This window comes from Salmo trutta, chromosome 33 (assembly GCF_901001165.1).
Source record: "Salmo trutta chromosome 33, fSalTru1.1, whole genome shotgun sequence".
Classification (NCBI taxonomy): Eukaryota; Metazoa; Chordata; class Actinopteri; order Salmoniformes; family Salmonidae; genus Salmo; species Salmo trutta.
Genome location: NC_042989.1, coordinates 27855603 through 27878117, shown reverse-complemented (window position 1 = coordinate 27878117; position 22515 = coordinate 27855603). Strand labels below are relative to the sequence as shown.

The window sequence follows — 22515 nt, the reverse complement described above, 5'->3', positions numbered from 1 at the left end:
TCTACTGTATTATTGACTGTATGTTTTGTTTATTCCATGTGTAACTCTGTGTTGTTGTATGTGTCGAATTGCTATGCTTTATCTTGGCCAGGTCGCAGTTGCAAGTGAGAACTTGTTCTCAACTAGCCTACCTGGTTAAGTAAAGGTTAAATAAAATTTAAAAAAAAATAAAAAAAAATGATATAGCCGTCATCCTCACTGCACTGCAGACAAAGCAAACCCCCTCTATTGTCACTGTGCTGTTTCAACTGGGAGACACAAACATTGTTCAGAAACATAAAAATGCTTTCAGATTTTGTTCCATACCTTCCTCATATACTTAATTTACACTGAACAAAAATATCAACGCAATATGTAAAGTGTTGGTCCCATGTTTCATGAGCTGAGATAAAAGATCACAGAAATGTTCCATACGCAGAAACCAGGGAAGCTCATCTGCATGCTCGTCGTCCTCACCAGGGTCTTGTTCTGACTGCAGTTTGACGTCGTAACCGACTTCAGTGGGCAAATGCTCACCTTCGATGGCCACTGGCATGATGGAGAAGTGTGCTCTTCACGAATGAATCCCGGTTTCAACTGTACCGGGCAGTTGGCAGACAGCGTGTTCGGCGTTGTGTGTGCAAGTGGTTTGTTGATGTCAACGTTGTGAACAGAGTGCCTCATGGTGGCGGTGGGGTTATGGTATGGGCAGGCATAAGGTACGGACAACAAACAGAATTGCATTTTATTGATGGGAATTTCAATGCACAGATACCGTGACGAGATCCTGAGGCCCATTGTCGTGCCATTCATGCACAGGTATCACCTCATGTTTCAGCATGATAATGCACGGCCCATGTCGCAAGGATCTGTACACAATTCCTGCAAGCTGAAAATGTCCCAGTTCTTCTATACTCACCAGACATGTCACCCATTGAGGATGTTTGGGATGCTCTGGATCGACGTGTACGACAGCTTGTTCCAGTTCCTGACAATATCCAGCAACTTCGCACAGCCATTGAAGAGGAGTGGAACAACATTCCACAGGCCACAATCAACAGCCTGATCAACTCTATGCGAAGGAGATGTGTCGCACTGCATGAGGGAAATGGTGGTCACACCAGATACTGACTGGTTTTCTGATCCACACCCCTACTTTTTTTTAAAGGTATCTGTGACCAACAGATGCATATCTGTATTCCCAATCATGTGAAATCCATAGATTAGGGCGTAATGAATTTATTTCAATTGACTAGTTCCTTATATGAACTGTAACTCAGTCAAATCTTTGAAATTGTTGCGTTTATATTTGTGTTCCGTGTAGCTTTAAAGGAGTTCATAACTTTACTCAGTAGTTTTGATAAGCACACATGTGAACAGGGGCTACCAAAATGATTTGTTATGCATCAAGCGCATGACAGAGCACAAAACTGAAATAAAGGAGATTAAAACAGTGCTCAAGGGTGTCACCAAGTGGTTTAAAAAAAGGGACAAGTCAATTGAAATAAAGGACATTTGTGCAGATATTATTCTACAGAATATACAGAATATACCAAAACCATTGAAATCGTAGATATTAGGAACTGTTTTATGCACTTAAGTATACAGGCATTTCAGATACACTGAGTGACACACAAAGTGCAAATTAAATAAAAAAGATATGCTAGGGTAACTTTATATTAGAGATGTCCTTTATACAAATAATGTAAAAATAGCCTTTTCTTGTGTGCATTACCTTTTATTTGAGTACTTTTGAAATCCTTAGATATACCGTGAGCTCCAAATGTATTGGGACAGTGACATCTTTAATTTGAGGGTAATTTCATCCATATACGGTGAACCGTTTAGAAATTACAGCACTTTTTGTACATAGTCCCCCCCATTTACAGTTCTATTGGGCACAAAATAACTATGCACCATGTACAAAAATTGATGTAATTTCTAAACGGTTCTCCTGATATGAAAATAAATAAATACCCTCAAATGAAAGCTGACAGTCTGCACTTTAATCTCATAGTCATTGTATCATTTAAAATCCAAAGCGCTGGAGTATAGAGCCAAAAAAACAAATGTGTTAATGTCCCAATACTTTTTGAGCTCACTGTACGTTCAAAAGTGCATTGACGACATCTGGTTTTGCAAGTCAAAATGCTATTTTTAAAAATACAGTACAGAAAGTGAGATATAGCCTAAGGCAACTTGTGAACATGCGCACACAGAGGGCAAATAAAGCGAACAAAAGTGTATAACACATTGGTGGAAGTGCTAGAACAAGACCAAACTCTTAGTCCACAACCAGCACATGAATACAAAAGTGAAATAATTGACTAAATTAACAAAATATAAAAACTAATATTTAGTGGTGGTGGCATTCTAAATTTAGAGAATGAGAAAAAAAATATCTAAAACCTCCAAGGCAGAAAGAGTGAGAAAGATCTCAAAACAAATGTAAAACTTTGCTGATTCACCGAACATGGAAAAGTATAGGCTATATAAAAATCATAAAAATGAAGATTCATTTAAAATAGTAATAATTACTTCTCAACGAGCCAGTGCAAGGGGAAAAGATATAAGAATGCCATAGAAATTGAAAAAGACGCAAATATATATGAAATGACAGCCTTTTGTGCACATCTTAGTCATCTCCATACAAAGCTAGTGTCACAGAGAGGTCAGAGCCAGAGAAGAACAACAAGCTGAGCCACTTCTTTCAATACTAGCAACTCTACAACAGCCCTGGGGAGGGGACAGACATCTGCCACAAGACAGGAAACACCTCAAGTCGTCTGAGGTGTTACTGCAAGTCATCCACCTTAACAACACCAACAACACTCTGATACTTCCTGGATGTCACACTAAGAGCAGAAATTAAACTTAGGCACAGATCTAGGATCAGCTTGTCCTCCTCAAATCCTAACTTTAAACATTGGGGAGGGGAATACAAAACTGACCAAAGATCAATCTCTAGAGGAAACCGCATTTTATTTTGGATGTCAACAGCTACAGTATAAGATGTTACAGGGCCTCCAGGCTTCCCTTGTTCAACGAGTCCACTGTTCCTCTAGCAGAATAGAATAACGTCTTTGCGAGACATGCGTGCAAATGAACTGAGCTGTTAATGAGACATCTTGCACAATATTATTGTTGTACTGAACGCGGCAGAGTATCTTAACTGTACAGCGCATTGGGGAGCAAGGACCTGAGGGGAGACCTGCTGTGTGCAGTCTGCTGCTGACTGTGGATCAGTTGAGGATCTACAAAACATTTATAATAGTATGGCTTTCCTCTTTGGCCAATGATCCAAGAACAGTTTAAGAGCAACAGGGAAGTGTTAACAAACGGCCAGTCTCTTTAGCTGCTCATCCGAAAACAGTTGATGAGTAATATAAAGCATTCATTACAAATATGGTAGGCATATTTGGCTGCAGCCGATCCCAAAACCGCTGAGGGTCAACAGAAGAGACATCACAAAATGGCCACTTGACAGACAGTGTCTTCGGCTGCTGCTGATCTGAGGACAGTTCTAGGGCAACAGGCACACACCAGGAGGCATTCTAACTCGTCTGTTGCTGACTCTGGATCCGCTCCAGCTTGTTCTTACAAATGTGGAAGTAGGTGGAGAGACTCTTGTTCTCGTCCAACAGTTTGGTGTGTTCCTGAATCAGACGGGACGTGTTCTGCTGCTGCCTCTCATCCTGGTGCAGCTCAGAGATCAGCTCCTTCCTACACATCACCACCACAAAGGGAGAGAGAACATGTTTAGCGTTTAGGTAGCCTATATTCACTGTAACTGTACAATAAATGACTACACAGTAAAATACTAATTCTAATGAATTTACTCATGTTATTAAGAGTAACTGGTATCACAACAGATACAACAAGTAAACCAGTAAGTCATTAGTCACACAAGAGAACAGTGCCATCTGAGGTACAGTGTCTGCAAATTGGATGAACATCTTCTGTCAAAGCATAGGGAGTGCTGGATAAATATTTATTTATTTGAAATTGTGCAGGATGAAATCTCGAGATGCACCATCTCTTTTTCAAGAGTACCCCCCCCCCAAAAAACTGTTCCAAGAATAATATGCAATTACTGTTTAATAATAATAACAATTAAATAATAATAATAAAAAACAGAAACTTACATTTACAACATAAAAAGTTGTTAACTACTAATAGGCCTAAAACTAATAAAAACTACTGCTACAACTACTAAGAACTAAATACCTATAATTAATATACATAAATAATGTGACTTAAGTGACTGTGAATATATACCGTGCCTTCAGAAAGTATTTATACCCCTTGACATATTCCACATTTTGTTGTGTTACAGCCTGAATTCAAAATTCGCATTTATTTATTTCACCTTTATTTAACCAGGTAGGCTAGTTGAGAACAAGTTCTCATTTACAACTGCGACCTGGCCAAGATAAAGCAAAGCAGTTCAACACATACAATAACACAGAGTTACACATGGAACAAACAAAAGTAGAAAAGGTATATATACAGTGTGTGCAAATGAGGTAAGATAAGAGAGGTAAGGCAATAAATAGGCCATGGTGGCGAAGTAATTACAATATACCAATTAAACACTGGAGTGATAGATGTGCAGAAGATGAATGTGCAAGTAGAGATACTAGATACTATAAGATGTACTGTACAGTTGTGGCCAAAAGTTTTGAGAATGACACAAATATACATTTTCATAAAGTAGAGATACTGGGGGGCAAAGGAGCAAGATAAATAAATAAATACAGTATGGGGATGAGGTAGTTGGATCGGCTATATTACAGATGGGCTATGTACAGGTGCATTGATCTGTGAGCTGCTCTGACAGCTGGTGCTTAAAGCTAGTGAGGGAGATATGAGTCTCCAGCTTCAGTGATTTTTGCAGTTCGTTCCAGTCATTGGCAGCAGAGAACTGTAAGGAAAGGTGGCCAAAGTAGGAATTGGCTTTGGGAGTGACTAGTGAGATATATCTGCTGGAGCGAGTGCTACGGGTGGGTGCTGCTATGGTGACCAGTGAGCTGAGATAAGGCGGGGCTTTACCTAGCAGATAATTGTAGATGACCTGGAGCCAGTGGGTTTGGCGACGAGTATGAAGCAAGGACCAGAAATGGTGGGTAGTATATGGGGCTTTGGTGACAAAACGGATGGCACTGTGATAGACTGCATCCAATTTGTTGAGTAGAGTGTTGGAGGCTATTTTGTAAATGACATCGCCGAAGTCGAGGATAGGTAGGATGGTCAGTTTTACGAGGGTATGTTTGGCAGCATGAGTGAAGGATATTTGTTGCGAAATAGGAAGCCGATTCTAGATTTAATTTACACTCTAGACTTAGTTTACACTCTAACCGGACACCTAGGTATTTGTAGTTGTCCACATATTCTAAGTCTGAACTGTCCAGAGTAGTGATGCTGGACGGGCAGGCAGGTACAGGCAGCGATCGGTTGAAGAGCATGCATTTAGTTTTACTTGCATTTAAGAGCAGTTGAAGGCAACGGAAGGAGAGTTGTATGGCATTGAAGCTCGTCTGGAGGTTAGTTAACACAGTGTCCAAAGAAGGGCCAGAAGAATACATAATGGTGTCATCTGCGTAGAGGTGGATCAGAGAATCACCAGCAGCAAGAGCAAAATCATTGATGTATACAGAGAAGAGAGTCGGGCCGAGAATTGAACCCTGTGGCACCCCCATAGAGACTGCCAGAGGTCCAGACAACAGGCCCTCCGATTTGACACAATGAACTCTATCAGAGAAGTAGTTGGTGAACCAGGCGAGGCAGTCATTTGAGAAACCAAGGCTGTTTAGTTTGCTGATAAGAATGTGGTGATTGACAGAGTCGAAAGCCTTGGCCAGGTCAATGAATACGGCTGCACAGTAATGTCTCTTATCGATGGCGGTTATGATACCATTTAGGACCTTGAGCGTGGCTGAGGTGCACCCATGACCAGCTCTGAAACCAGATTGCATAGCGGAGAAAGTACGGTGGGATATCGAAATTGTCGGTAATCTGTTTGTTAACTTGGCTTTCGAAGACCTTAGAAAGGCAGGGTAGGATAGATATAGGTCTGTAGCAGTTTGGGTCTATAGTGTCTCCCCCTTGGAAGAGGGGGATGATCGCGGCAGCTTTCCAATCTTTGGGAATCTCAGACGATATGAAAGAGGTTGAACAGGCTAGTAATAGGGGTTGCAACAATTTCGGCAGATAATTTTAGAAAGAGAGGGTCCAGATTGTCTAGCCCGGTTGATTTGTAGGGGTCCAGATTTTGCAGCTCTTTCAGAACATCAGCTATCTGGATTTGGCTGAAGGAGAAATGGGGGAGGCGTGGGCGAGTTGCTGTGGGGGGTGCCGGGTAGTGACAGTGTTTCCTAGGCTCAGTGCAGTGGGCAGCTGGGAGGAGGTGCTCTTATTCTCCATGGACTTTACCGTGTCCCAGAACTTCTTTGAGTTTGTGCTACAGGTTGCAAAATTCTGTTTGAAAAAGCTAGCCTTAGCTTCCCTATTGGTTCCTAACTTCCCTGAAAAGTTGCATATCACGAGGGCTATTCGATGCTAATGCAGTACGCCACAGGATGTTTTTGTGCTGGTCAAGGGCAGTCAGGTTTGGAGTGAACCAAGAGCTATATCTGTTCCTGGTTCTAAATTTTTTTAATGGAGCATGCTTATTTAAGATGGTGAGGAAGGCACTTTTAAAGAATAACCAGACATCCTCTACTGACAGGATGAAGTCAATATCATTCCAGGATACCCCGGCCAAGTCGATTAGAAAGGCCTGCTCGCTGAAGTGTTTTAGGGCGCGTTTGACAGTGATGAGGGGTGGTTGTTTGACCGCAGACCCATTACGGATGCAGACAATGAGGCAGTGATCGCAGAGATCTTAGTTGAAAACAGCAGAGGTGTATTTGGCGGGCAGGTTGGTTAGGATGATATCTATGAGGGTGCCCGTGTTTACGGATTTGGGGTTGTACCTGGTAGGTTCATTGATAATTTGTGTGAGATTTAGGGCATCATGCTTAGATTGTAGGATGGCTGGGGTGTTAAGCATGTCCCAGTTTAGGTCACCTAGCAGCACGAGCTCTGAAGATAGATGGGGGGCAATCAAAAATGGATTAAACAGATTTTTTTCTCACCCATCTATGCACAATACCCCATAATGACAAAGTGAAAACATGTTTTTAGAAATGTTTGCAAATGTATTGAAAATGAAATACAGAAATAACTCATATACATAAGTATTTACCACCCCTTTTCTATGACACTCCAAATTGAGGTCAGGCGCAAACGATTTCTAGAGTTTCCAAGAACACAATGGTGTTCTTTGAAAAAATATGGAACTACCCAGACTCTGCCTAGAGCTAGCAGAAGGAGTTCAGTCAGGGAGGTGAGCAAGAACCCAATGACCACTGGCTAAGATGGGAGAACCTGCCAGAAGAAAAGTCTCTACAGCACCAATCTGGGGTTTATGGGAGAGTGGCCAGACGGAAGCCACTCCTGAGAAAAAGGCACATGACAGCACACCTGGATTTTGCAAAAAGGCCCTTGAAAGACTCTGAGATTATCAGGCAAAAGATGATGTGGTCTGATGAGACACGAATTGTACAATTTGGCCTGAATGCAAAGCACTATGTCTGGAGAAAAACAGCCACAGCTCTTGACCAGTCTCCCTACTGGGAAGCATGGCGGTGGCAACATCATGCTATGGGGATGCTTTTCAGTGGCAGGAAATGGAAGACGGGTAAGGATAGAGGGAACAATGAATGGAGCCAAATACAGGCATATACTTGGATAAGGACCCGCTTCAAAGTGCAAACAACTTTATACTGGGGCGACGATTTACGTTCCAACAGGACAATGACCCTAAGCATACAGCCAAAGCAACACTGTAATGGCTTCCGCAAAAGATATGAAAGTCCTTGAGTTGCCTAACCAAAGCCCAGACTTGAATCCCATAGAAAATCTGTGGAATGGCTTGAAAATTGCTGTTCACTGCCACTCCCTATATAATTGAATAGATCTTGAGAACATCTGCAAGGAAGAATAGGAGAAAGTCCCCAAATTCAGATGTACAAAGCTGATACAGACATACCCAAGATGACTCAAAGCTGTAAATTTCCTACAAAGGTGCTTCTACAAAGTATTAACTCAGGGATGTGAATATTTACAGTACCAGTCTAAAGTTTGGACAAACCTACTTATTCTAGGGTTTTTCTTTATTTTTACTATTTTCTACATTGTAGAATAACAGTGAAGACATCAAAACTATGAAATAACACATATGGAATCATTTAGTAACCCAAAAAGTGTTAACAAATCAAAATATATTTGAGATTTTTCATAGTAGCCACACTTTTCCTTGATGAGCTTTGCACACTCTTGGCATTATCTCAACCAGCTTCATGAGGTAGTCAAATAAAAAAAAAACCTGGAATGAGTAGGTGTGTCCAAACCTTTGACTGGTACTGTATGTAAAAAATATATATTTCTGTATTTTACTTTCTTTTAAATTTGCTAAAATGAAAAAAACATGTTTTTTACTTTGTGATTATGGGGTATTATGTGTAGATGGGTGAGAAAAAAAAGCTATTTAATCGATTTTGAATTCAGGCTGTTCGACAACAAAATGAATAAGTCAAGCGGTATGAATACTTTCTGAAGGCACTGTATATATGGTAATATGTGACATACTTTCTTTGGGTGAGAAGGGCGATTTCAGTCTGCACTTTAAGGTACTCCTGGGCCATTCTGCAGTGCTGCTCAAACACAGCCATGGACTCTTTGGAGTTAGAGAATGGGGCCAGGGGCTAAACACAACCCAGAAACACACATCACCGTCATGCACTTACAATTTATCACATTGTTCTTATTGTACATTTCTTAACTTCTTTAACATATTTCCTATTTCAAGTAGAGGACACATAAAACCCCCCAAAAGGTAGTAAGTAAGCTTTTAGATAGTGTGTCAAATGTGACTGGTTGGTTATCAGCATCAATAGGATTTAGTATCAGTCAGCATTGAAGATGAATGGAGAAAGAACTCCCCATTCCTGCAGTACCTGCAGCTGGTGATCCAGTGTCAGATAAGCCATGGGGATGGAGCTGTCCAAACCATTCATATCTGAAGACATAGAAAACGTACTGGTAAGTATGACATGTTAACTGTATGTTGTACGGTACTGCCCCCTGGTGAACACTGCAGTGACATATTGTGTCAGACATACAGTAGATTCCGTTCATATAACATCTTTTGTAAGCTGGCTCTATTACGACAACCAAAACTAAATAGGGCCCATACCTGTGGGACTGATAGGCACCCTCAGCTCTGGCCCCGATTGGCCAGCACATTGCCCTTTGATCTCAGTGGGGGCAGGACTCTGGGTACGCTCACGATCAGGCAGGCTCTCCACACTAGCCCTTCTGGACGAGGGCAGGCTGGAGCGTAATGTTCCCCCCTGAGAAGGAACATGAACAGCATGAACATTGGTATGGATGAGATAACTTAATACTCCAACTATATCTGCATCACCTTTGATGGTTTGAACTGAAGTGGAAATCTAGCTTCAATGCTTTTCAGGGTGTCATCTCTCCCTTGACAGTTTGTTCTGTGTTCCATGTTGCTTTCAGTTCGGTAGCTGTTGATAGTGTTGTCTGCATAGGAACCTACAGAAGAGACGATGGCGTTTTCAATCTGTTTTTACAGAAACTTCTGCAATAACAGAATCTTCTGAATTTCATTAATATGCATTTTGAAAGCAATTACTACATAGCACAATGTTAGTACAATGTAAAGTGATACTTGTCAACAACTGTTTTTAAATCTATGGGACTGGCCTGTGCTTGTGGCTGAGGATGAGCCACTCCTACTGTTGCCTGGACACTGGTGAGGGTACTGGAGAGGCTCATCAGACCCTGGGAAGTACTGCATACACATGGAGGAAGAGTACACAATGCTAACAGCAATCGCAGATCTAAAATCAAACTCCCATAAACTGTGGAACAGACACCATTTGATAATAACTAAAAAATAAGTTGTTAAATTGCAGGTTTTTACTAACATCTATGGGTTATTATTAGTGCTGTGAATGTGAAGTTCTGACCTTATGGGTCTGTGGGGTTTTCCAGTACTGTACCTTCATGAGGTTTGCCATGGTGTTCCTGACCTCCTCCATGGAGGGCCTCTGGGCAGGGTCTTTGTCCCAGCAGTGTGTCATCAGATTCTCAATGGGTTCTGGGAGGTCCTTTATCATGGGGGGCCGAGTCCCTGATAACCCATACAAGAGAATGGCATGTCACTGGGGGAATATCAATAGCCTAAAGTGGCTTCCTCTACTCATCTTCTTTCCTTCATCTAACAACTAGGTAAGATTTTCTTTCAAACTTATATTCCACTTCACTACACAGACATTTTGCAGTTTCGGTTTTATTCCTCTGTGTGTATGTAACTACACTAAGTGTCTATGGCTCGGTAACCTCTTACCTCTGTGCACGGCCCACATGATGCAGAAGGCCGATCCTCCAATCTCGTCAAAGGGCTTTCTACGAGTGATCCCCTCCCACAGGATGATGCCCCAGCTGAACACATCACACTTCTCACTGTAGTTACTGCCTGGACAACAAGAGTCACAGAGAGATACAGGTGAGTGAAGGAATACAGGTTAGAGTGAGATCATAGATTGTTCTATTGGCGAAACAGAGAGACTTAGTGCTTGGTCTATTTTGGTCTTCTGCTTTTGAATGAAAGGAGGAAAACCCCTTGCTAAAGGTTACTTGCCTTCAAACACTTCTGGTGCCATCCAGGCTGCACTTCCTTTGCTGTTGGTCATGTGTGTCTGGATGTCACAGGCTGTCCCAAAGTCGCAGATCTTCAACACTGTGCCACCCTGTACAAGTAGCAGACTGAAACACATTGCTATGGTTTAGGTTCAGAGAGTACAACCTCATTTACCTCTAGAAGTCTAAGCTGTTGGGGGGAATTGTTTTACGAAGGCGGTCTTAACATGGATCATTTAGCTATTTGATTTTGAATTTTGCCTTTACTACCACTACTACTACTACTACTACTACAGCCCATAGAAACACACTGAATAACACATAAATAAAAAAAGACTGTCAAACAAATAAATAATAAGCAATAAGGTTTTGAAGTGTCTGTCCTATATCTAGGAGATATAAGAAAGCTCAGAAAATATTTTCGTTTTTTTGGACACATATTTAACCCCTTATTTTTGTTGGCACAAAACTACCTCCATTTGTTTGTATGGGTTACCTTCAGACGAGTCCCATGACACTTGCGGGGGTCATAGAGCAAACGTGAGTCTCTCCTTTCCATAGTGGGGTCATATTAGTTTGTAGCGCAAATGGTTCAGACGCTACAGACAGAAGTTGGCACATCAGCGTTACCGACTTCAGATGAGTCCAGTGACACTTGTGGGGGTCATAGAGCAATGAGAGTCTCCCCTTTCCATAGATTGGTCATAATAGTTTGACGCTATAGACATTTCGGACGCTACTGACATTTTAGTGAGACTACCGATTTTCGGGATGTCTCATGATCTGAAAAACACAGCTGTAGCTCGGCCACTTTCCACCCCAGATGCAGAAGGCTGACATTGGTGGATGCAGTGGATTGAGACGCAACCTATGCAAAAAACTGATATCTCTAGCTTAAACTGAAGGATTCTGATGGGATTTTTAAAAATGTTACTTAGATGTGTTAATAGACTCTTCAGGATTAAATATACAGTACCATTCAAAAGTTTGGACACAGGTACTTGTTCAAGGGTTTTTCTTTATTTTTACTATTTTCTACATTGTAGAATAATAGTGAAGACATCAACATGTAGTAACCAAAAAATGTGTTAAACAAATCACAATATATTTTATATTTTAGATTCTTCAAAGTAGCCACCCTTTGCCTTGATGACAGCTATGCACACTCTTGGCATTCTCTCAACCAGCTTCACCTGGAATGCTTTTCCAACAGTCTTGAAGGAGTTCCCACATATGGTGAGCATTTGTTGGCTGCTGTTCCTTCACTCTGCGGTCCAACTCATCCCAAACCATCTCAATTGGGTTGAGGTTGGGTGATTGTGGAGGCCAGGTCAGCTGATGCAACCCTCATCACTCTCCTTCTTGGTCAAATAGCCCTTACACAGCCTGGAAGTGTGTTGGGTCATTGTCCTGTTAAAAAACAAATGACAGCCCCACTAAGTGCAAACCAGATGGGATGGCGTATCGCTGTAGAATGCTGTGGTAGCCATGCTGATTAAGTGTGCCTTGAATTGTAAATAAATCACTGACAGTATCACCAGCAAAGCCCCCCCACAACATCACAGTTCCTCCACCATGCTTCACGGTGGAAACCACACATGCAAAGATCATCCGTTCACCTATTCTGTGTCTCACACAGACATGGCGGTTGGAACCAAAAATCTCACATTTAGACCAAAGGACAGATTTCCACCGGTCAAATGTTTCTTGGCCAAAGCATGTCTCTTTTTCTTATTGGTGTTGTCATGATGTTGGTACCATTACTGCGATGACTATTATTTTATCAAATCATTTAACTATGTTTAATTATTACGGTGATTAAACTAATCATGTAACAATTAACTCATTAGCAATCTTGGGTCACCACGGAAAAAGTTTGTTTAATGAATTACCGTTTCCAAAATTAACTCTACAAATGTAATTTAAATATCATTATTACCAGTCTCATTCCGAACGTCGTTGACTTCAAATCTGCACCAACGCTAGTCTCCAGGATGAATCAGCGATACACAAATTGTCTTAATTATTTATTTACTAACTAAATAAATAACACAGGATTACATAAACACACACACAGGATAGATTATACATTGGTTATTAACATGATGCAATGAAAAGCCCCGATGGACTAACCCGATATGACAGCTGGTTACACAATTTATTATTTTTTATTTCACCTTTTTTAAACTAGGCAAGTCAGTTAAAAACAAATTCTTATTTAAAATGACAGCCAACCGGGGAACAGTGGGTTAACTACCGTGTTCAGGAGCAGAACGACAGATTTTTACCTTGTTAGCTCGGGGATTTAATCCAACAACCTTTCGGCTACTGGCCCAACGCTCTAACCACTAGGCTACCTGCCACCCCAATGAACGGGGACGGGGAATGAAAGAGCGGGAGGAGGAGAGACAAAGGAATTCAACTATCGTACATACAGTTGAATAATATGGTCATTGGAAATATGGATATTTAACACCCTAACAACCGCTCATTTGGATTTAGAAATACAAAGTACATATTTACGCTTGTATGTCTTTGTCGTCTCACTCTGGTGAAATCACTCGATCAGTCTGTGGAGAGTAGTTCATCAGATAGTCTCTGGTTGTGTAAGTCTCTGGTTGTCCACCAGAGGTCACCATGTCCTTTGTAGTTGTAGTAGGTTGGTCTCGGAGTGTCTGATAGAACGCATCTTTCAGATGTGTACCACGGGGTGTTCAGCGGGCCTTATTCTACACTCTGTTTGTTTAGAATAGATACCCCAGGATGGGAATACCTGCTCTAGGGTATGTGCAATGCCGTCGGGGGTAGGCCAAATAAAAATGTGATTCACATTTGTTTTTGTATTATTATTTCTTTTTTTCTCCTTCACATTTTCAAACAGTATATTTATATTTTCCAATGGGGCTATACATTTGGGTGAGTTTTTTCTCTCTCCTGAGTAGCCTCGTTGCACTGCCAAAAATCTAATTAAACTATATAGTGTTCAGCGAAATAACAACACAATGTCAAATATAGGTAGCCTATTCAAATAATTAACATCCAATCACATTAACCGTTACTCTCTCGTGGGAAACCTTCACTCTCGCACAGACATTTAGAAACGAAACATGACAATTTGAAAAAATAAGCCACGGGAGTTTGAGTGAGAATAAAGACGACTTTCGAGTAGTCGCAAAGCAACAGATACCATTTTTGTATAGATTTTTTAAATTTAACTAGGCAAGTCAGTTAACAGTGGGATAACTGCCTTGTTCAGGGGCAGAACAACAGATTTTTACCTTGTCAGCTCGGGGATTCGATCTAGCAACATTTCGGTTACTGGCCCAATGCTCTAACCACTAGGCTACCTGCCGCCCCATTAACCGAGTGGCTAGGACAGGCAAGCCCCATACCATTGTGGAGGACTTAATTCTTCCTGCTTCCACGGATATGGCTGGGACAATGCTGGGGGAAAAGGCCAAAAAAACTATACAGACAATGCCTTCATCAAACAACACTGTTTCACAACGCATCAGTGACATTGCAGGAGATGTTTTGAAACAATTACTGCTTCGCATACAAGCCAGTGAATTATACGCATTACAGCTGGATGAGTCAACAGAAGTGGCGGACCTGGCATAGCTCCTGGTAAATGTCCGTTATGTTTATGGGGGGTCAATTAAGGAAGACACCCTCTTCTGCAAACCACTGAAAACCAGAACAACATGAGAGGATATTTTTAAAGTACTGGGCATCTTTGTGATATCAAATGGACTTTGGTGGTCAAGATGTGTTGGTATCTGTACTGATGGCGCAAAAGCCATGACAGGGAGACATAGTGGAGTGGTAACGCGCATGCAAGCAGTTGCTCCCGACGCCACTTGGGTACACTGCAGCATCCACCGAGAGGCTCTTGCTGCCAAGGGAATGCCTGACAGCTTGAAATACGTTTTGGACACTACAGTGAAAATGGTTAACTTTGTTAAAGCAAGGCCCCTGAACTCTCGTGTATTTTCTGCATTATGCAATGATATGGGCAGCGACCATGAAACGCTTTTACAACATACAGAAATGTGCTGGTTATCAAGGGGCAGAAATGTGAAATGTGCTGGTTATCAATTCTTTTTTTGCTGAGTTTAGGATTACAGGGACTCTCCACAACTATATTCAATGTGTGGGACAAAATTGAGGCTATGATTAAGAAGTTGGAGCTCTTCTCTGTCTGCATTAACAAGGACAACACACAGGTCTTTCCATCATTGTATGCTTTTTTGCTTGCAAATGAACTCAAGCTTACAGACAATGTCAAATGTGATATTGTGAGGCACCTGAGACAGCTGGGTGCGCAATTACGCAAGTACTTTCCCGAAGCGGATGACACAAACAACTGGATTCGTTATCCCTTTCATGCCCTGCCTCCAGTCCACTTACCGATATCTGAACAAGAGAGCCTTATTGAAATTTCAACAAGCGGTTCTGTGAAAATTGAATTTAAATCAGAATCCACTGCCAGATTTCTGGATAGGGCTGCGCTCAGAGTTTCTTACCTTGGCAAATTGCGCTGTTAAGACACTGATGCCCTTTACAACCACGTACCTATGTGAGAGTGGATTCTCGGCCCTCACTAGCATGAAAACTAAATACAGGCACAGACTGTGTGCGGAAAATGATTTAAGACTGAGACTCTCTCCAATACAACCCAACATTGCAGAGTTTATGCATTCTTTCAAGCACAACCTTCTCATTAACCTGCGGTGTTATTCACAATTTTTGATGAACAAATAAGGTTTTATATGCAAGATGGCTAAATAAAGAGCAGAATTATTGATTATTATTATTTTTGCCCTGGTCCTATAAGAGCTCTTTGTCACTTCCCACGATCCGGGTTGTGACAAAAACTCTCACTCATTCCTATGTTTAATAAATCATATAGTGTGTGTATAGTGTCGTATAGTGTGTGTGTGACAGGCTTACGATGATGGCAAAAAACTACATTTGAGAGTGCGCTGACCCTGGTGCTAGAGGGGGTACGCATAAAAAGTTTGGCAACGACTGCCCTAGAGATACCTATAGTGGTGAGAGAAATTTGTTCTTTGTCTCTCGTCTTCAGTCCAGTTTCCTAGGCTAACAGTGCATAAACAGCTGCAGACTGAATGCTCCTGTGTAGTCTTCTTCGAGTTTCAGAGGGTCTTACCATTTTCTGGTATTGTAGTTTCAAACCATTTTGCCATATCCAGCTTGCGCTGTACTTTGGCTGGTCTTTAGTTTTAAACAATTTTTCAGCAGTGTAGTCACCTCTTCACGCTGTCTGGTCTGGTAGAGATGTTCTTCTTCTCCATTGAAAGTTTCAGAGTTTCTAACCATTTCGTACCTTTCAGCTTACGCTGTCGGTCACGCTGGTCTAATGTAGTCTAACCATTTTACACGTCCGGCTTACCATCCGTATACTGGTCTGTAGAGATTCCAACCATTTCAACATGTGGATGGTCCTCACGTTCTCTGGTCGAATGTAAAATGTTGTTAGCGGTTCTTTTATGCCTTTACCTTGGAGGGCGGTTCCATCACGGTGCTACAAGGTCTGTGCTCACGTGGGCGTGGTTACTAACTGGGTAAAACTTTACATGAAAAACAACTCTCATTTAGAAGGCTAAAATCACATTTCATCTTCTCACAAATAGTTTCATATTTAATCATATATGTTCCACAACATTTAGATGTAAATCTGATAACTGGGACGTATACATTTGTAGAGTTACCGTTATTTGGTTATACCATCCTTAAAGATATCACAAACAACAACTTATTTGACATGATTATTGTTTCGAGCCCCACAAACTGTTTCCAAAATTATTTTTGTTAGGAATATTGTGTCATTATCTACATTTGGATGTTGTAGTTTGGCGGGAGAAATCTCCTTGTAACAAAATAATTCTTTCCCCTCAATCCTGCAGAGCCCAAAAGCAGAGATTCTGCAAGGTAACCTCAGCAAAAAAAGAAATGTCCCTTTTTCAGGACCCTGTCTTTCAAAGATAATTCGTAAAAATACAAATAACTTCACTGTAAAGGGTTTAAACACTGTTTCCCATGCTTGTTCAATGAACCATAAACAATTAATGAACATGCACCTGTGGAAAGGTCATTAAGACACTAACAGCTTACAGACGGTAGGCAATTAAGGTCACCGTTATGAAAACTTAGGACACTAAAGAGGCCTTTCTACTGACTCTGAAAAACACCAAAAGAAAGATGCCCAGGGTCCCTGCTCATCTGCGTGAACGTGCCTTAAGCATGCTGCAAGGAGGCATGAGGAATGCAGATGTAGCCAGGGCAATAAATTGCAATGTCCGTACTGTGAGATGCCTAAGACAGCGCTACAGGGAGACAGGACAGACAGCTGATCGTCCTCGCAGTGGACGACCACGTGTAACAACACCTGCACAGTATCGGTACATCCGAACATCACAACTGCGGGACAGGTACAGGATGGCAACAACAACTGCCCGAGTTACACCAGGAATGCACAATCCCTCCATTAGTGCTCAGACTGTCCGCAATAGGCTGAGAGAGGCTGGACAGAGGGCTTGTAGGCCTGTCGTAAGGCAGGTCCTCACCAGACGTCACCTATGGGCACAAAACTACCGTCGCTGGACCAGACAGGACTGGCAAAAAGTGCTCTTCACTGACGAGTCAAGCTTTTGTCTCAACAGGGGTGATGATCAGATTCGCGTTTATCGTCGAAGGAATGAGCATTACACCGAGGCCTGTACTCTGGCACGGGATCGATTTGGAGGTGGAGGGTCCGTCACGGTCTGAGGCGGTGTGTCACAACATCATCGGACTGAGCTTGTTGTCATTGCAGGCAATCTCAACGCATGGGTTACAGGGAAGACATCCTCCTCCCTCATGTGGTACCCTTCCTGCAGGCTCATCCTGACATGACTCTCCAGCATGACAATGCCACCAGCCATACTGCTTGTTCTGTGCGTGATTTCCTGCAAGACAGGAATGTTAGTGTTCTGCCATGGCCAGCGAAGACTCCGGATCTCAATCTCATTGAGCATGTCTGGGACCTGCTGGATTGGAGCGTGAGAGCTAGGGCCAATCCCCCAGAAATGTCCGGGAACTTGCAGGTGCCTTGGTGGAAGAGTGGGGTAACATCTCACAGCAAGAACTGGCAAATCTGGTGCAGTCCATGAGGAGGAGATGCACTGCATTACTGGTGGCCACACCAGATACTGACTGTTACTTTTTATTTTAACTCCCCCTTTGTTCAGGGACACATTATTCCATTTCTGTTAGTCACAAGTCTGTGGAACTTGTTCAGTTCATGTCTCAGTTGTTGAATCTTGTTATGGTCATACAAATATTTACACATGTTTGCTGAAAATAAACGCAGTTGACAGTGAGATGACATTTCTTTTTTTGCTGAGTTTATTTACGACCGTCATAAAACTGCCCAACTCCATCCCTCACCCCCTCTGTGGGAGAGAGAGGGCTCTGCAGACCTGACCCACTGTAACCTGATCCTTCGGATTCGCACAGGAAAGTCATGAGTGTCCTTTAGTTGTGGTTTCTTTGCAGCAATTCGACCATGAAGGCCTGATTCACACAGTCTCCTCTGAACAGTTGATGTTGAGATGTGTCTGTTACTGGAACTCTGTGAAGCATTTATTTGGGCTGCAATCTGAGGTTCAGTTAACTCTAATGAACTGATCCTCTGCAGCAGAGGTAACTCTGGGTCTTCCTTTCCTGTGGCGGTCTTCATGAGAGCCAGTTTCATGATAGCGTTTGATGGTTGGTTTTTGGAACTGCACTTGAAGAAACTTTAAAAGTTCTTAATTTTCTGAATTCACTGACCTTCATGTCTTAAAGTAACGATGGGCTTTGTTTATTTGAGCTGTTCTTGACATAATGGACTTGGTATTTCACCAAATAGGGCTATTTTTTGTATACCAAACCTACCTTGTCACAACACAACTGATTGTCTCAAACACATTAAGGAAATAAATTCCACAAATTAACTTTTAACAGGCACACCTGTTAATTGAAATGCATTCCAGGTGACTACCTCATGAAGCTGGTTTAGAGAATGCCAAGTGTGCAAAGCTGTCATCAAGGCAAAGGGTGGCTACTTTGAAGAATCTCAAATATAAAATATATTTTGATTTGTTTAACACTTTTTTAGTTACTACAAGATTCCATGTGTCATTTCATAATTTTGATGTCTTCATTATTATTCTACAATGTAGAAATTAGTAAAAATATAGAAAAACCCTTGAATGAGTAGGTGTGTCCAAACTTTTGACTGGTACTGAGTTATATATATATATATTTTTTTTTAAGTACTGTAAACAGATTGCAAAATTATGGTAACTTTGCCACAATTCCCTGGTTTTCCAGAAATCCTGCTTGGAGGACTCCTGAATTTTCTGCTTATTCCCTCGTAATTCCAGGAATCTTCCCACCAGGATTTCTGGAAAACTGAGGAAATTTGGGAAAGTTCCCGGAATTTTGCAACCCTGAAACAGGCAGTTAAGCAACAGCACAAACAAAAGGGCCATACTTGGGTGGTTTGAGGTCTCTGTGAATGAGGGCCTTGGGTTTCATGGCGTGGAGATAGGATACACCCTGAGCACACTGCAGACACCAGCTCATAGCGTGGGATGCACTGTACTGGGGCAGGGGCTCAGCTCCATGCAGCACTTGGAATGGGACAGACAACACAGTCAAGACAGAGGGAGAGAGAGAGAGAGAGAGAGAGAGAGAGAGAGAGAGAGAGAGAGAGAGAGAGAGACAGAAAGTTGGGTGGGGCACACAGAACAGACAGAGATACAATATTAACATGGTAACTGGCACAGACCCTCACAGATCATGATTGAACAACGACATACAGTAAGAATCACTTGCACAAGACAACACACTGAACTACACAGAAATATAGTGGGAGATTGATACACTGTTAATTGCATTTCGACTAAGATGAGGGATTCAAGCTATGGTTGGCAAATAGAAGTATGAACAATACACTTATTGAAATAGGTAAGAAATTACATGAAAGAAAATACTGTTGAAATGAAGCTGAATTGATTTCTTACCATTGTATAAGGAGCCACCCTCAGCATATTCCATAACAAGACACACCTGTGTGAGAATGTTACAATCATTTTGATAAAAAGGGAAAAACACTTAGTGTATGAGATTGCAAATGTGGTGTCAATATAGAGGAAAATCTGTAGGCCTAGTAATGAATAATAAATAGCTAATAAATGAATAATTACACATGGTCCTAAAGTATATAATTGAACACCAGGCAAATCATACTAAGAAGACAACTCTCTTGAATGTACTTACTGGATTATCACATGAGCCATAGAGCTTGACAATATTTGGGTGATTTACTCTAGAAAGCTGGCGAAGCTGGGTGAAAAAGAGACATGGATAAGTGAAACGGATCTCACCATCTTAACATTCATGTATTGCTTCATTTACATTGTAATTGGATATCATTTGACCGCTGCAACCTAATATCAAAAGAGTCCATAAATGTTAGTGGGAATTTTTATATTGGGATAACAAAACTTATTTCAACAATAGACTAGACCCAAAAAACAGGGTTAGACGAAAAACTATGCTTTACAGCAGGTAAGGAGAGGTTGTTCCTGTACCTCTACTACAAAAGCTTTCCTTTCAGATTCACTCTCTATGGTCTTGATGGCCACATCTTTGCCTTTCCATTTGGCCTTGAAGACAACTCCAAATGTCCCTCTGCCAACAACCTGGAGATACACAAAAAACAAATGTCACACATATAAAACACAACAGCTCTAGTCTAGTAACATGCTTTCAAGGAAAATGTTGTGTTTTCACAATCATGTATATAAACCCTGGATTGCTGATGCTATGTATTGGGCAATGATAGGCTTTGATGCTGCCAGAAGAAGCAGTCAAAATGGAATTCTACAGTATTAAATGTTAATGTTTAATTCATTAATCAATTAAATGTTTAAGGTAAAAAATATACAGTACCAGTCAAAAGTTTGGACACACCTACTCATTCAAGGGTTTTTCTTATTTTATTTTTTACTATTTCCTACATTGTAGAATAATACTGAAGATGTAGAAAATAGTAAAAATAAAGAAAAACCCTGGAAGGAGTAGCTGTCCAAACTTTTGACTGGTACTGTATTTTTTTATACTTTAAAGAAAATGTTTTTATATTTTGTTTAATGTTTAGATAATATAATTTGAAACTATGCATTAAGGTGTCTGTTATAGAATACATATGGAAAAAACAAATGAAGACATTAATAAATGCATTTCTATAACTTCCAAAATATGTTCTACAATGGTGGGGTAGTGCGAAGATGGAGGCGCAGTGGAATATATAAATAGTGTATATATAAATAATTGTGTTTTCATTTCTGTCCCTTCTGTGAGTCCTGGACAACAGGTCCCCTCCTAGGTTATAATCTGACATGTTGCTGAGTGGTGGTCGGTCTCATAATTTTCTGTATAATCTATTTAAGCAATAAAGCCAGAGGAATTATGGTATATGGCTAATATACCACGGCTAAGGGCTGTTCTTAAACTCGACGCAACGCGGAGTACCTGGACACAGCCCTTAGCCGTGGTGTATTGGCCATATATCACAAACCCACGAGGTGCCTTATTGCTATTATAAACTGGTTACCAACGTAATTAGAGCAGTAAAAATACATGTTTTGTCATACCCATGGTATAAGGTCTGAAATACCATGGCTGACAGCCAATCAGCATTCAGGGCTTTGAACCACCCAGTTTATAAAAATCATTAGATAATGCTGGTGTTTTGAAAGAGGTAGCCTATCTTGGCTCCATAGTTGAAACTGGCACAGAAGTGACATGGATGATCACAACACTAAACTTCTATTCAACAAGGTTACTGTAATTTCCACTCACAAAAGGCATCATACGACACTTACCTCTTCAACTTCTATGTCCTCATATTCTATCTCTTCGAAGGGATAGCCAGGAGGTGTCTCAAGCATCTTGAAGGCTGCAAGGATTCCGCAGAGCAAGCTAGAATACAACAATAGACTGTATTAGCATACTGTCTGCCGTTAAACTGACCAGTCAGTCATTTAGACACGGGATTTATTTTCATGTTGAAGCCCTAGATATTTCATGCCACAAACTGGGTTGCACAACCCCTCCATAATAATTTCCATTCGCTGTTGAAACATACATCAGGAAGTATGAAGCTGTCCACTCCGGCGAGCCGCTGTTTCGAACACTCAGGACGAAGAGTTACATTGTATCAAAAGCGATAAACTTGGACAAGCTGTTTATCATCATTATGTATGAAGTTTTGTTACATCCAACGTGGAAAAATCAAATGGCATGAACAGCAAATTAGAACGAGTTTGAACATGTCAGAGTCAAAACAAATGCCGTTTGTTCCATGGTTTGCGCAGTGAAATGTTCGCAGCCTTGGGGTGCATTCAAGAACAGTACACGGTTCATATTATGGAAAAACCGGTGCGGTCCTCTCAAAAGCGACACTTGCTTCCCAAGTTTAAACCCCGTGTGAAAAGGCAGAACCAATAGATATCACATATTATTATTTTACTGGCACCAATGTAATGATCGATTCAAGCCTGAAGGGTAGGCGTTGGATTGTCAACCTTTGCTGACCTTGAACATAGCTCAATTGTATTATTTTTATGCCTTCCTGAGCGATAGAGGGCGACGTACACGAAATCGTCTCTGTAAAGGTGCCTCGAGATTGTATTTTATGGTTAGCGA

The 22515-nt window shown here is 41.3% G+C and overlaps 1 protein-coding gene across 1 annotated transcript; it reads right to left on the bottom strand.

Moving 5' to 3' along the window:
- Window positions 1–1546: 1546 nt before the first annotated feature.
- LOC115172787 (mitogen-activated protein kinase kinase kinase 7) lies at window positions 1547–22457 on the bottom strand. Its single transcript, XM_029730536.1, has 15 exons — window positions 21956–22457; window positions 21693–21789; window positions 20397–20507; window positions 20083–20148; window positions 19827–19872; window positions 19295–19433; window positions 10754–10878; window positions 10460–10588; window positions 10113–10243; window positions 9814–9901; window positions 9509–9642; window positions 9278–9434; window positions 9039–9100; window positions 8671–8786; window positions 1547–3702 (listed from the first exon to the last, which is right to left on the bottom strand). Exons 2-15 carry the CDS (start codon window positions 21756–21758, stop codon window positions 3534–3536), a joined length of 1539 nt encoding a protein of 512 aa, XP_029586396.1. The 5' UTR covers window positions 21759–21789; window positions 21956–22457; the 3' UTR covers window positions 1547–3533.
- Between the last annotated feature and the right edge of the window lie 58 nt (window positions 22458–22515).

What these genes read in the sequence shown, in the direction of transcription:
- LOC115172787 (XM_029730536.1), bottom strand. Translation starts at nt 21,758, where the DNA reads ATGCTTGAGACACCTCCTGGCTATCCCTTCGAAGAGATAGAATATGAG. An exon ending in AGAGACCTCAAACCACCCAA is followed by an intron (nt 10,879 to 19,294) that starts GTATGGCCCTTT and finishes AATGTGTTTCAG; the next exon opens with TCTGCTACTTGTACAGGGTG. An exon ending in GCCCTTCTCACCCAAAGAAA is followed by an intron (nt 3,703 to 8,670) that starts GTATGTCACATA and finishes GGTGATGTGTAG; the next exon opens with GAAGGAGCTGATCTCTGAGC.